At 32.6% G+C, this 15,957-nt stretch overlaps 1 protein-coding gene and 1 pseudogene across 2 annotated transcripts in view; one reads left to right on the top strand and one right to left on the bottom strand.

The window, feature by feature from the left end:
• The window catches only part of Sgcz (sarcoglycan zeta), a 461,601-nt gene extending 446,180 nt beyond the window's left edge, over positions 1-15,421 (top strand). For both annotated transcript variants that reach the window (XM_027954701.1, XM_027954699.2), the window contains 2 exons: positions 8,364-8,487; positions 15,227-15,421. In XM_027954701.1, coding sequence (XP_027810502.1) covers positions 8,364-8,487; positions 15,227-15,421 — 319 coding nt within the window. The remainder of the gene's footprint in view (positions 1-8,363; positions 8,488-15,226) is intronic.
• Positions 15,422-15,474: 53 nt separating this feature from the next.
• The window catches only part of LOC114107296 (tRNA methyltransferase 10 homolog A-like), a 31,347-nt pseudogene continuing 30,864 nt past the window's right edge, over positions 15,475-15,957 (bottom strand).

Below are 15,957 nucleotides of genomic sequence, written 5' to 3'. Positions count from 1 at the left end.
ATTGTTCAAAGCCAGCCTCAACAACTTAGCCAACACCTAAGCAACTTAGGGAGACATGTAAATAAAAAGATCTGGGGATGTAGCTTAATGGTTTAAGCACCCTGAGGTTCAATCCCTGGTATTAAAAAAAATTGTAGAAACATGGATGCCTATGTTGCTTGTTCAACACATTTCATTTCCGATGAATGTTGAATATTGCCAAATGTTGTGCCAAGGTTCATGAGTACAACAACTGTAGATTTTCTTTGATTTACCATATAAAATGATATTGTTTTGTGGTGGGGAGGGGTCTATATTTTCAAAGGCTAAAAAAAATACATGCTGAAGAGTTGAAAAGGGCATAAAAGTCTATTTGCCAGGAGTACTCCAATTATTACAATTCTTCCTTTCTTAATTTCTTAAATTAACATGTAGTTAAATTATTATACTCCAAAGACTTTCTGTACCTATGGTGAGAAGAGATGAAGCCCATTATGTAACTCTCATCACCCAAAGACAGCTTGGATCTGAGATCTATTAACTGTTCCAAGAAAAAGAAAAGAAGCTGTACTTGGAATGTGTAATATTAATTAATATTTGATCTTATAATTGGCATCTCTAAGTCATTCTCATTCTGTGTGAACGTAATCTAGAAGTGAAATGCTAATGTTTTCAGAATCCAAATTAATCTCTGGAAACACATAACTCTAGCTTATATTAATACAATATTCAAGAAAAGCTAACATTTATGCAGTCAGTACATTTTGCCCTGAGGCATTTCTGCCAATGGTGGTATAAATTGTTTTGCTGGTATCTTTCTATCTATAAGAAAAATAAATAAGTAAACACACACACATGCACACACACAGAGAATAAGCTAGTATATTTTATTTTCTCCTACTTTCTCTTTGTACCCTTTCTTTCCTTTCTTCTTCTCTCCCAATCTCCCCAGTCTCTCACTTTCTCTTTTATTCTTTCCTTTTCTTATTTCATTCTAAGTATGTATTTATATATTTATCTAGAATTAACAAATGAGCATTATGAGAAGCTTAATTTAGTTTGCAAACTATGGAACACAGAGCAACAATCAAGAAATATGTGTAATCTACCTTGAAGAAAGACACAAAATGGGAGGTATGAGTGAGCAGAAAACAATAAAAACAAAACAAATCATGTGATTTGCTCCTGAAGAAAGCTAACAATACATAGTCTGAAGTAACAAGTTATTGCTCTTCTTTTATGTTCAGGTCATGGTTTGCATTAATTTTGATGTCATTGTTTTCCTGACATAGTTTTCTGTTCAGTACATTCCATTCCATCATTGACACTGCAAATTATTAATGGGTGCCTACTGTGTCTTTTGCTCTGTATTAAATATTTAGCAAGAACAAGATGCTTGATACTCAAGTTCTGCTCAAGTTGCCATTTGCAACTTAGTTTTAAAAAGTGTGAATTCTTTTGTTCAGAATGTTGAGAATGTTTTCTGAAGAAACAGGCCATATAAATTTTCAGATTTGATCACTGCATAACACCTTAAAAACAAAATCTCATTGGGATTCTAGACTGATTTCAGAATCCAGAGTAGGAAAAAAATGAGCAGAAATATATGACTACAGTGACTACATTTTTCACAATTTAGTGCTTGCAAAATTCTTGTACACATAGTTGCCATTAGGTGATCACATTAGCATCACAGAAAAGCTCAGAAATTCTAGCAGATTGCAGGTACAAGCCCACCTTCTCTACATATCAACCTCTATGCACAAATAGATGGCCTTGTGTTGTTTTTACAATTGTAGTGTTTTTGTTTTCTCTTTTGGTCTGTGAAGATCTATTAGTAGTCTTTTGTATTTTTAATATGTTCCTGATATATTTGTCAGATACATTCAAATTGCTTTCTAATAAAAAAAATGGCTATTTATTTTCTGCAAAACATTATAATTATACATATAAATTAATCTATACAAATAATTATATATGCCTGAATACACATTTATGCATATGTGCCTCTTATTGTTTTCCTTTTTTATCTTCTGGGCTTTCTGTCTTCTTTCAGAAGTTATTCTTTCTAGACTTACATATTTCCTGTGCCTTTTTACAATTTTTTGTAATTTATTTTGTACAGTTATTTATTCATTTCTTAGTTTCTTATTTGAAATAAAGAAAATTAAAAATAATTTCCTTCTAATTTTTTATTGAAATTACACTTTGTAATTTATTATTTTAATATTTTGAAAGGTAAAATTAAAGATTATTTTTCTGGAATATGTTAAGAATAGAACATTATTTTCTGCAATTCAGATAATCCATTTATTAAGCATAATTTGTTAAATAATATAATGTTTTACCCTGAAATAATTATTGAATTTTTCAGATTTTAATTTCTATTAAAGGAATTTGAGACTCTGTTATGTTCCATTAACCAAGTTTTCTATTTCTAATACCAATATAATTTTGTTTCAATTATAATAATTATGCTAGGTCTAATTTTTAAAAAGTCTCACTTTCTTTCTTTTGTTGGGGTTTGAGTACTGGGGATTGAACTCAGGGGCACTCAACCACTGAGCTATATCCTCATCCTTATTTTGTATTTTATTTAGAGACAGGGTCTCACTGAGTTGCTTAGGGCCTTCCCATTGCTAAGTCTGGCTTTGAACTCTCAATCCTCTTGTCTCAGCCTCCTGCTGGGATTATAGGAGTGTGCCATTGTGCCTGGATTACTTTCTCTTTATTGAAAATTTTTGCTAAGCACCAACTATACTTATCTTTTCCAAATTTTTAACATAGTCTTTTGAGTTTAAAAAGACTCTATTGAATTTCTGTGGCAATTTTAATACATATATTTATTTTTAAAACTATTGCCATTTTTATTATCTAGGAGTTTATATTTCTGAAAAACATACCTAATTTTTGTATTTTCAGACAAGTAAAAGTCAGATATTCTTTTTATGTTATATTCTTAACTCTGAAATAATTGTAAAATACTGATTATGTGAAATATGGCTTTCATAGTAAAATAATAATTTAGCAACAAAAATGTGTTTTTAAAAAGTATTCCTATATGTCATTAATGAACATTCATCATTCCTTTTTAATATTGTCAATGAGAAACATCAGGAAGAAAGAACAATTTTCATATTTATATTTCCATAACATTTTCTTATAAATTTTATTAGGAAAACAGATATTTAGAAATGAATAATCTTATAAGAATATAAGACCATACCTTCTTTTTCGGTCTCTCACTGTGGAAACATTCAAATGCACTCAAAATTATAAGCATCCACATACCCACCATGTAAATCAATCCACTGTAATTTTCTTACATATATTTAATCATATATATATATCCATTCTACCATACATCCAACAGTATATTTAATTTTTACTGATTTCAACATTAATTTCACACATATGTTCCCCCCTGATCATTTCAATGTGTATATTGGGAAGTAGTATTCAAGATAATTTTATAGCTTCTTTTTTTTTTAAATCATGTAATGCGATTGCACAAAGGTCAATTGTGCATTCACTGAGTTTTGACAAATAAATACACTCGTGTAACTCAGATACATCTAAAGATATAAATTACTACCATTATTTAAGACCATTTCTTCATGTCCACTGAACCTCCACACCACACACAATAGTAATCTCTATTGTCACTTTTTTCTTAAATAATGGATTAGCTTTGTTTAATACTAAAAATAAATCAATCAAGCAATATGTACTTTTCTTTGTAAAATTTCATTTACACCACTTATCTTTGACATCTGTCCTTGATCCTATTTGCATAGATACATCTTTCTTAATTATTGTTGATCAATGTTCCATTATATGAATATTAAATATTTGTGTGTGCATTTGTAAATGACATACATGGTATATTTCTGCATATATTAAATTTTGTGTAAAAATGCCAAAATTCTCCAAAGGATTGTAGTCTTACCTTTCCATCAAAAAAAGATAAAATTTTCAGTTTCTGCTCTTCCTAACCAATATGCCATGTTAGCAATCTTGCTAATCAGTCTTTCTAGTGGATGTTTACTGGTACTATTTATAGCTGTTCATTATCTGATGGCTACTAATATTAATCACTTTTTCATGTATGTAAGTGTATGGGACAACTATGTATCATTTTAATTTGTTCAAATCTTTTGTTCACATTATGTTTGTGTTTTTATATTTAAATGTTTGAGTTGGGGATAATTTCTGTTTCTTTATGTCAGTCTTTTGTGATATATGTGTGTTTTGTGGATATTATTCCCTATTCTCTGTTATATATCCACATTATCAATGGTTATTTTGAAAAAGTGCTCTTAATATTGAAATCATAAGCTATATTTTAAGGTATTTACTAGTTATTACTTTTTTTTACTTTTATTATAATCTTTCCTACTTCAAATTCACAAAGATATTTTCCTTTCAAAGCCTTATGTTTTAGAGTTTTCTTGACAATAATGTGTGATAGATATTGAGGCTCATCTTATTCAAAGATATTGATAATTATTCTAACATCATTATGGCCTCTGTCAAAAATCAGATGACCACACAAGTAAAAATCCATTTATCTGCTATTTTATTCCATTATTTTGTTATGCCAGCATGATCTTGATTACTATAGCTGTAAGTTTTTTACTTGTCTAACATTGTTTTTCAACCTTTTTTTTTTTGGCAATCCTGGGATCTTTGCACTAGCTTCATAAACCTGAGAAAAACCCAAACAACCTAATGTTCAAGTACTTTGTAGATAAAATATAGATAATTGGAGAGTCCACTTCTTAGTATTAGTGTGATGATTAAGAGATCATCAATTCAGAGTTTTACGTACAGAATAAGTTTTCATTATGAACATTAGCTTTTTTACATTATTGCAATTATATGGATAACTAACAAAGAAGATAAATTTAATATTTTCTTATGACTGCAATATTCTATTTTTAAAGTGTTTTATGACTATAATTTTATTTATTCGAATAACTGAGCCCTGGATAATTTAAACTGATTTAAAATTTGAAGTAGAATTCATGAATAGTTATTCAGACTCCTACACTTAATTCTCTCATTAGATTGACATAACTCTTGCACATAGTAATTAAGTTTCAGTGAGTTTATACCTGGATTTCACAGACTACTTCTTGGGAATAATTTGCCTGACTTTATATTGTGAGCAACACTTTCAATATAGAGGACACTTTTCTATTTTCCTCCAATTTATAATATAGCTTCTAGAAGTACATGGTTTCTAATAAATGTCTTGGGAAAATATTATTTACAAAATAGTCAAGGAAATTTATAATTACAAAGTTATCAACCTATTTTGATAAGCTGTCATGGCTAGTAATGCACAATGCTTATTTTTGTTTTAGATCTTTTAAACATTGTATCTAGATCTATTTGTTCTATACTGTTCTTTGCCTAGTTAATGTAATCACAGGAATACCTTAATGCAATCTCTTTTAAAAGAGTGATGGAGGGGCTGGGATTGTGGCTCTGTGGCAGAGCACTCGCCTCGCATGGGCGGGACCCGGGTTCCATCCTTAGCACCACATAAAAATAAAGGCATTGTGTTGTGTCTATCTACACCTAAAAAATAAATATTTAAAAAAAGGAGTGATGGAATTGCTTGCACTTAAAAAAAGACAGAGATGATTTTTTTTAATTGTCAAAGTGCAAGAAGTTCAACCCTCTTAGAGTTTAGATGGAGGCATAGAGCAAAGTTTCTACAGAATTTGTGGGAAGAAATGACTTTTTTTCCTATTTAGCACTGGATACCTAGAGACAATATTCAGCTCCAGATAATTAACGTGTGCATGTGTGTGTAAATATAGGTAATCATGCAATTATAAACATTGACATTGGATGATTGACATATAATGCATCTGTAAATGTTCACAATGAATTTTGCTGTCCAAAATAATGTCAATCAGAAGTTGTTTTGTTTTTGATTTCCATATATATGATTGCCCTGTAGTGACTTTTGCCCACAGGGAAAAAAAGTATATTTTTTATATTCAATAGTCAAGAAAGCTTATAAAAATACTTACAATCTTGCTTTAACTGTCATATTCACTAGAAATATTTGGCTACTGCAATGTGTTCATTTGAAAATAGAATTAAGAAATTCTTCAAATGTTCTAATAATTGTTATTTAACACTTTTTTACTGAACACTTTTTCCAAAATTAATTTTAAATTATATATATATATATATATATATATATATATATATATATATATATATATATATATATATTTACATCACTTTCCTGGATATTGGATATCATTCAAAACAGATAGTGCTACTTCATAGCAATTATATTATTACTTAATGATTAGTACATTTAGTTTTATCAAGATTAACAAGATATAAAATTGGAACTTGTTTAATTCAAAGTCTTAATTACTTCAGCACTTGAGCAATTTGACAATATTGCAAAATTGCTACCACTTTGATAATGTTTTAATCTACCCTGTGATGCATTAATATATGTGTATTTAGCAGTTATGTCTTAAGCCAAAAAATAATTAGTTTCAGAAGAAACAAAAATATTCTTATAAAATCTAATTTTATCTTTGACCTCTATTGTACTAAATATCAAAAACTAAGCCCAGTCAATTAGTCAATCTAGTTCTTTTTCCCTGAGCTCGAGTCATTGTACCAAAGGGTTCACACTGTGCTAAAGCATTTGTTCATTGGAAGCTTGCTAGATGCCTGTTGGCATTTGCTAAGAGTTTCTTCTCTCACTTCCTTCACCTTAAGTCACTCCTGTTTCCTTCTTTGGCACTCTTGTCCTCAGTTACTCTCAGACATTAATCATTACCCTCCCCCAAACCTATAACATCAAAAGATTAAATACCCCATCACCTTGAACTTTGCCTCAGGGAGCAGAGCAGAGAATTTTTGAGACCAATATGTTGATTTTCCTCCAAATTTTCTCTATCCAGTAAATTAAAAAGCACTGCTTTAAATGGGTGAAATGAACAACAGATTCTCACTGCTCTCGATTTCCTTATGATGTTTTAGTTAAAGTTCAGAGCCATTTTCATTGCACATACACACACACACACACAAATCTCTATTAGGCTAGGAAACTCATACCTTTTATCACGGTTTTCTGGCTTTTGTGTGTTATCTCCCAATTGTTTTTTTCTTTCTCAGGCTGATGTTACTCACTTTGAACATTTTACTGGGCCAGTAGACATTATTTGATATAAAAATGTACTATTTAATTAATTTCTAGAGGTAAATGTGTACCTTAAAAGTTTTCAAGTTCACAAAATTTTACTGCACACTCTTCAAAGTTAGAGCATTAATGATTTTCACTCAAGTTTTCTTCTTTGTGAAGCTGGAACTTTTTATTAAGGAATACGTACATCCTAAATTGTACCAATTTATTTATTAACACTTCATCATTAATATTGATAATATATAAAAGATTTAAAAATGTAAACTCGTCTTGACCTACTTTTGTGAGCCAAGAAACAACATAAGAAATTGCTACTAAATCATTACAAATGAGAGTAAATAATTGATATGAACAAATGAAGATTGTATAATGAGCCGAAAAAGTATATAAGGCAATAAAAAAACCATTCTAAAACTCATTTTGGGTTTAAATCCTTGCTTGAAATGGCAAAGATTTGTATCTGTGCCTGCCCATTATTTGGTTGGTTGCTTGTTCTCAGCTGACTAATCTAAGTTCATTGCTATTTTCCTCTTTTTTTGTCAATATTAAGTCCCAAGTTCTCAATTATGCAACTAGTTCAAAGGCACAGGTGCATTAAAATAGTTTGAAAATGTTCATCACGATCAGTGCGTATATCAGTTATTATCAGTGAGAATAAAACTACAAATAGACCTATACATAGGACCCTGGGACAATACAGACTATTTTACATGTATAAGCTGTAGTGTAAATAGGACATTGGATACAAAATAGACATGGTGTGTAGAGGTCAACCTCTTAAAACTCAAGGCAAGATAGAAAGGGACAAAGCTGAATTTCATACACAGAACAATGAGGGCAAGTGGGCATCATTTCTGCTGCCCAGAACATCTGGTCAGTGCATTGTACATTACTATGTAGTATTCGGCTGTCCTAGGGTCCTATTTTCTACTGTTGGTAATTTGAAATACAGGGCATTCTCGAAATGAAATGACAGCCTATTTCTAGAACATGATTTCATGAATGCATTTCTTATAGTACTTTTCTTAAAAGGATAGACATCTAAAAACATAAAAATTATTTCAAAGTTGCTATAACTGATGAATGCATTGATCAATTTAAGTTTTTATAGCCGTTGCTTATCTGAGACATGGGATAAATGGGTTAATAATTTTTTTTTGTTTTTGTTTTTTTCATGATTTTTTTGTTCCCTTAGGCTTGAATCACCTACCAGATCCTTGATTATGGAAGCTCCTCGTGGGGTCCAGGTGAGCGCTGCTGCAGGTGACTTCAAGGCTACCTGCAGGAAGGAGCTGCATTTACAGTCTACGGAGGGGGAGGTAAGTCCCCAGGAGAGCCATTGACCCATTTATTGCTGAGTTCTCAGGATCTATGCATGTGATTCCAGTGTGACATAAACAACTGCTTCAGGAGTAGTAAGCTTAAATATGAAAATATTAATACTTGAACATGAAACTTGCTAAAACTAATACTATTTTCTTAAGTTACAGCTCCACTTATTTTCTACTGAGATATTTAGTCACATGGCAATTTAAAATGGGGCATTTCAATTCTTTAAGTTACACCATTAACACATAAACATAATTAATATTAAGATGATATCAAGAATGAAGACAGTCTTTGTTTTCTTTGTTCTCTTTTGGTCTTCAAAAAAATTTTCCAAAGAAGGATCAATGGGTACTACATTTTAATTATCTAGGTGCAGGCAGTTTGGGTGTGCTATTTAGTGGTAGGGTGAGTGTAGGTAACAATAAAGTGCATTTCAAAAAGCTAGGAGAAAGAATCATAAAAGTTTTTACCATAAAGAAATGACAAATATCTGAGCACAAATACTTGGTAAGTATCCTGATTTATGCATTATACAATGTTTACATATATCAAGCATTGCATAGTATCCAATTAACATGTACAACTTTTCTGGTTTTATTTATTATTTAAAAATAAATTAAAAACAAAACCAAAAATTTCTTCCAAGGAGGACTTTGGATATCAGCATTTTGTTTCTGTAGGAATAGCATCTACATTTGTCTAGAAGGTAAATAAGAGATTATTTTACTATTTGTTTTGATTTTTATTTCTTGGATAAGGACACGCATGTTAATATTTCTCTTCCATGCCACTATCTGCCCTGAAGAGTCTCCTTTAAGTCTTGTCATTACTTTCAATATTATCCATATTCTCAAGCCTGGTGTAAATAACCCTTTGTGTTTGATGACCTCCACCCACTATAATGTGGGATATTATATATAGCATACATGCATATTTACATATGTATGTTACATGTACACATACATGCATATATGTTGTCATTGCTAGAATTGCTATAAATACATATTGTAATTATTGTTTCCACATATTTACATTTTTGTCAATTTTGGAAATTTCTCTGCATTTTCTCTTCAGCTATTACCTCTCACCCATTATCACTGTGGTCTTTCCCTAAAACTCTAAAGAAATTTATACCCTTCATTCTACTAGAAGACTTTGGATGCTTGTTCCCAGTTTCTCTTTCTTGGTTTCCTGTGGCCTCATCCAGCTTATATATTCAGATCTTCATCCCCAAGATTCTTCCCAGTATTAAATATTTTTGGTCTTTTAATTGTATAGATTTATTATTTTCTTCAAAAATTATCATCTGTTCTTTTTCAAAGCTGCCTGGACATCATGGTAGTTGCTCTTTTGTTGGTTTATTTTCAATTCTACCTTAATTATTTTAAGTCCTTATACATGATTTATATTCCACACTGTATATTCTGACTACAATTCCCAAAGTCCTTAAGGTTCTAAATCTATTGTATTGCTGTTCTAGCATATTTGTTTTTTCTTCCTTCATGTGTTTCCTTATTATTTTTTTTTAACATGAGCTTACAAAGGTCAAGTTGAGAAGAAAAATAATGGAAAAATAATCTGAAGAAGATGCTCTTGGGTATTTCACACCTTTCCAGATGAATGATTAATTAATAGAATCTTAACTTTCTGCCATTCTCTCAGTTGCTAGTTCAAGATAAATTTTAATTATATATTTTGTTTCCTTTTATAAACAAACTTATTGGCAGGTTCATGTTAGCAACTTAGTGATAACACTCATAGACAATCCATAAATATGCTTCAACATTTAAAAAGTACATCTATATATCTTTTTGGTATTTTTTTAAATTACAGTTGCAGGCTACGATATTTTGTCAGCCTTAGCAAAACAGAAATAATTTTTAAAATATCTTGCTTCCTTTTCAAAGAGTTACTCTTCGTCATATAACCATTCATTCAAATTATTCATAGTGAATGTCACATAATAAATATCAGAGTTTATTAACCTCTGTTGTGCTCCTGTTTATGAATCATTTACTTGTGTTCTTTCATTCAATGTGTAAGTAAAATGCTTTGATTCAATTACAGGTTAGCATTTAACTGTCAATTGAATATTATGCTATAAATAAATCGTAGGCAAAGGTTTTCACCTGTGGTTTATTTTATATTAATAAAATGAAGTTACAGAAAGATACCTCACTTTATATTATTAAAATAACAAATAATTCTGCTATAAAAAATGAAATGATATAAAATAGTTCTCTTTGCTACATCAACTATGCCACAAATTAATCACTTACTAAACATTATAGAAAGTTATAAAGTACCTACATTTACACAGTTTTTTTTTTACTACTTAATATCAGAACACACATTATAGCCAGGCATTCAAAATAATGGATTAAAGACAGGATGAAATTGTACATAGAAGTCCTCACTGGAGAATATTCAAAGTAATTTCAAACAGACTGCTGCAAGGAATTTAGATTTATCCCTGAGAAAAACAAGCATCATAACTGTACATGGAGTATTATAAGTGGCATACTAGAATATGCAGTATAATAACATATCCAGATCATTGAGGAAGACTGTTTATTTTGAAAATTGGTCAAGGCTTTGAGAATGATAAGTCTGCTTTCAACAGGTGAGAATGACGAGAGTGAATTCTTTCTGGATAAAGAAAAGATGGTGGGATATGACTTTGAAACTCAGGGATGCACTTCTGACAACAAGGATGAGTTTCAGAACAAATGGCTTCTGTGGTTTATAGGGCAATATAGAATAGGCATATCACTCTTAGGAACTGGAAAACGAACATGATAGTAAATACTTAGAACAACAGGAAGTGCTGATTGAGCCCACCCCCATTGCAGTGACCTGGAGAGGCTCAGGAACACTGTGCCAAAAGTAATCAAAGGGAAACAGCCCTTCTTACTTCTTGATTTATGTTGCTATCTTAAACCAAGAAAATAGAATGTTTTTTCTTTCTAAGGGCTCCATATGAATGAATATATTGATTATAAAATCTGTCTCCTTTATGTGGGCAAAGCTACAGTTTGAAACTCGGAAGGTTATATGGAATGAAGGATTGTCATATAGCCAGATACTGTCCTAAGTAGCCCCTAAATGTGTGTACTAAAGATCTCTGCTGTGGCTGCACTGCAACCTACACACATCAGGGCCAAGTCCTTCGAGGCTCACTGCTCTGCCTAAGCCCACAGTTGACGCCTGCTTTCTGAGGCTGCCACCTGCAAGCTTTAGCCTTACCTTATGAAACAACTACTCTGCACTTATTCACCCAGGCCACAGCCACTCAAGAAACAACTAGTTCCAAAAATGTAAAAGCCAGAGGTATGGCTTGGTGTTAGCAAGCCCCTACAAACCCTCAGGTCTAATTAGCAACACTAATTATCAGTATTTACTAATGAATTCACAATTCACAGAATCTTGCAATAATTTTATCAATCCCACATGAGCCTCCTTTTCTACATTTTCTTTAGCTTTCTTTATTCCTCAGCTTATTATCTACATCTCAAAGTGTCTTGGCTTAAAAACCAGCTCCAGGTGGTGTTTCTAGATGGTGTTTCATTTCTTCTAAATGAACTCATCTCCACATTTGCAGACCTAAATCTCACAGATCTGGAGCTTGCCCCTGTAATATTTTTGGCCTTCTTAAAGCTTGAGAATGTTTGGTCTTGGCAAGCATACCCATTTCTAAAAAGCTGTGAGGAATGGATAAAGAAACTGTGGTACATATGCACAATGGAATATTACTCAGCATTAGAAGAGAATAAAATTTGGCATTTGCAGGTAAATAATGGAGTTGGAGAATATCATGCTAAGCAAAGTAAACCAATCTCAAAAAAAAAAAAAAAAACAAAGGTTGAATGTTCTCTCTGATAAGTGGATGCTAATCGATAATGGGGGCGGGCTGTGGGGAGAATGGAGAAACTTTGATTAGGACAAAGGGGGTGGAGTGGAGGGGGCATGGGGGTAGGAAGATGGTGGAATGTGATGGACATTATTACCTTAGGTACATGCTTGTGACTTTACATTGTGTACAACCAAAGAAATTAAAAGTTGTTCTCCATTTGTGTACAATGAATCAAAGAGCATTCTGCTGTCATGTAGTTAGAACAAATAAAAAAAAATTAAAAAAAGTTTTGAGGAAAAGGGACTGAATAATACCCATTTGCTCTCTCTCAAAGTAAGCTAATGAAAGGAATCATCCCACTTCCTCTGTGGAGGAATAAGACTGATCACCCCAAAATGTGTAACAATTTTTGTTTCACTCCTTTATGTCCCTCAGCAGGGAAAAATGGAGCAAGAAAAAATGAGGACCAACACTCACGCTTTCAAAGTGGATAGCCATGTTTTGTGCACTTTTTTATTTAGTTTTGTGCACTTATTACTTTGGCTTCAGAAAAGCAGATATTTTCTTTAAAAATTAAAACAGAAGTCATTTCAATCTCTTTGCTTTCCTATCCTTCAAGTCAGACATAGATATGGAGTAATGTATTTTAACATTTCACAAATGTTTAATGTGACTTCGTAACTTTGATCACTGCTGGTAAATGCCACCATTCATTCATTTTATGATTCATTCCTTTATTCAATAGCTATTTGTATTATGTGAAAATGTATTTCTAGGTCAGACATCCTGAGAAGTTACAAAAACATATTTTTTTTTAAATCAGCCATGAATCTACTTCTCTAAGGAGGATATAGTTTAGTAGGAGAAGTATAATAAATAAATAAAATGATATATTGAGTGACCAGCACCATAAAATACCAAAAATAATTAATTCCAATGTGATGGTCAAATGAGAAGAGCCATTTCATCTTAGATTATCAAGGAAGATTCTTGAAGAAAAAAAAGCATATGAACTTGGCTTTCATGGAGGGTGTACTAGTACACTACAAAAGAGAGACACTTCTAAGGTTAAGGAGGAACATTATGTCACTCAGCACACACTAGTACAGTTCTTTGCCCTGATCTGTAGCTATGAACTAAAGTCAGGCCTGACCCTCATGGATCAAACTTGCAAGTAGAAGAAATAATGAATGAACAAATATAAGCTTAATATAGTAGTATTAAAGTTTTGTTACTATAGAAACAAGCAGTTGTAAAGATTAATGGATTAGTGTTATTTTAATACAGTTAATAATTTGTGCAGAGGTGACCTTTTAGCAAACATTGGAACAAATTTATAATTAAACCAGTCTGAAATATCTATGCCCTTAGTATAGTAATCCTTTTTCTGGATTATTTATAGTTTTCAATAGATTCCCACAATTCAAAAATTTTTTGAGTATAAAAAGATCAGTGGTGGAAATAACTCTCCACCCTTGTTCCCAGGCACCCAGTTTATATCTATCGCCACTTATAAGCCTTTGTAAAGTATTTCAGACTGAGGAAATAAAGAGTAAAATAGCTCTGAAGTCAATACTTTTGGTATGTTGGAGAAAGTGCAAGAAGTGGGGAAAGGAGAATTGCAGGAGATGGTGTTGAGGAGATTAGGCAGGTAGTGCAAGTCTCTGGGAGACTGTTAGAGAGTTGTTGAGTGCTTGGCTGGTTTGATTTGCATCTTTTAAAACTTTGCCCTAGCAGCCAGGCATGGTGGTAGAGGCTTGTAATCTGAGGGGCTAGGAAGCTTCAGAGGGAGAATACAGTTCAAAGCCAGTCTCAGCAACAATTGTGAGGCACTAAGCAAATGAGACTCTGTCTCTAAATAAAATACAAAATAGGGCTGGGGATGTGGCTCAGTATTCGAGTGCCCCTGAGTTCAATCCCAAGTACCAAAAAAAAAAAAAAAATTACATACCCTAGCAGTAAGTAAGATCAATGACAAACGGACAGGAATGGAGTCATGGAGTCACAAGGCCAGTTAAACGGGTATTGCAAGAGTCCTATTAAGAAATGAATGAAACTCACATAAGGGCAAAAGGGGAACAGGGAGGACTGCCAGTTAGGCAGTAATCAGGTCATAACAATAGAATTAAGAAATTGATGGAGAGAGTTGTGTCTTTGTTCATTGAAATTCATGATTCAATTTTTCTTTCTTTGGAATTTTCCTCAACCATGTCAAAACCATATGATGCATGTAATCAGCTGTCCCTGAAGGTAGGAGTCTATGATTAAGAATAGTGAGATAATTTTCCAAGCAAAAAGATTCAGCAAAGTGGGTTTCAAATGCATGTAATATATTTCATGGAAGCTTGAATTCTGACTCTACATAATAATTATCTCTTGTTAATTGGGCTGATGATCTACTTGAGGTAACTTTAGAATATGAGACAACATGATTTTCTTAGTATTTTTAAAAATAGACCAGAAAGTATCTTTTTTCCTCAATTGCCCATTTCTTCAGTAATGTCATCTTTATTGACATCTTTGGGTTTTTTGTACATTCTTTATACTATGCCAAATCAAGAAGTTAAATTGAGAGACTATTGAAATCATTAATTTTCCGTGGTGTTTGAAAAACTGGATGGGCCCCTTGAGCAGATTGTACAATATTACTTTTCAGATTGAGGGCTTTCTGTCAGAATGCACCAGCTCTCAAAGGAGGAGACAGCTGCAGAGTGTTTGGACCATACTGGAGGAATGTAATTTGTTTGTTCAACAAAGCATGGCAGCTAGACCAGGAGAATTGTCTGTAGTTCAGTCTCTCTTATCAGACCATGTTGCAAGCTCTCGGGGATGGAGGAGGCTGAAATGAATTAAAATGAAATCTCTTTTCCCCCTAGATATTTTTAAATGCAGATACCATCCGGCTGGGAAATCTACCGACCGGCTCCTATTCATCTTCTTCAACCAGCTCCTCAACTTCTCGACAGACAGTGTATGAACTCTGTGTCTGCCCCAATGGCAAACTTTACCTTTCTCCAGCAGGGGTAGGTTCCACTTGTCAGTCCAGTAGCAACATCTGCTTGTGGAGCTGAAGTGACTGATTTCTCCTCACACCAGAATAGCCTTTTGTTCCTGTCCGTCTGCTTCACACTTCTGCTCGGTTTCCCTTGTGATCAGTCCAGAACTTCTTCCGATGGTCCACAGAGCGACTTCTTCCAGTATAAGCAGGGATCCGCCACCACCTTCTCTTGTGATTTACCAGACTGCTCAACACAGAGAGTGTGAGTGACATAGCAGTGGAAACATCATCTTCAACAGGAAAACTGGATCATAACTTTTGCTCAAAAGGGAGAATAATATAGGTGCCTTTGCTACATGAAGTGAAGCACACAGTTTTAGATTTTTGCAGAACCTGGATATGAACTGCACATAAATATACATCACATAGATGAAATTCCCAGTATCCAATGGCAAGATGAAATGGTTAACCCTGTAAGAAAACTAATTCTACAGTTTGAAAGCACAATTTTCCATTCATCTTTTTGGATGTAAACTTTTATCCCCGAATTTTAAAATTTTGAAGCATTATGTAATGCTTGCTTTACTAAAAATTAAATTCGATACATGA

Source organism: Marmota flaviventris, chromosome 3 (assembly GCF_047511675.1).
Source record: "Marmota flaviventris isolate mMarFla1 chromosome 3, mMarFla1.hap1, whole genome shotgun sequence".
NCBI lineage: Eukaryota > Metazoa > Chordata > Mammalia > Rodentia > Sciuridae > Marmota > Marmota flaviventris.
The sequence above is the reverse complement of the archived record's forward strand: the minus strand, read 5'-3'. Positions and strand labels throughout refer to the sequence as shown.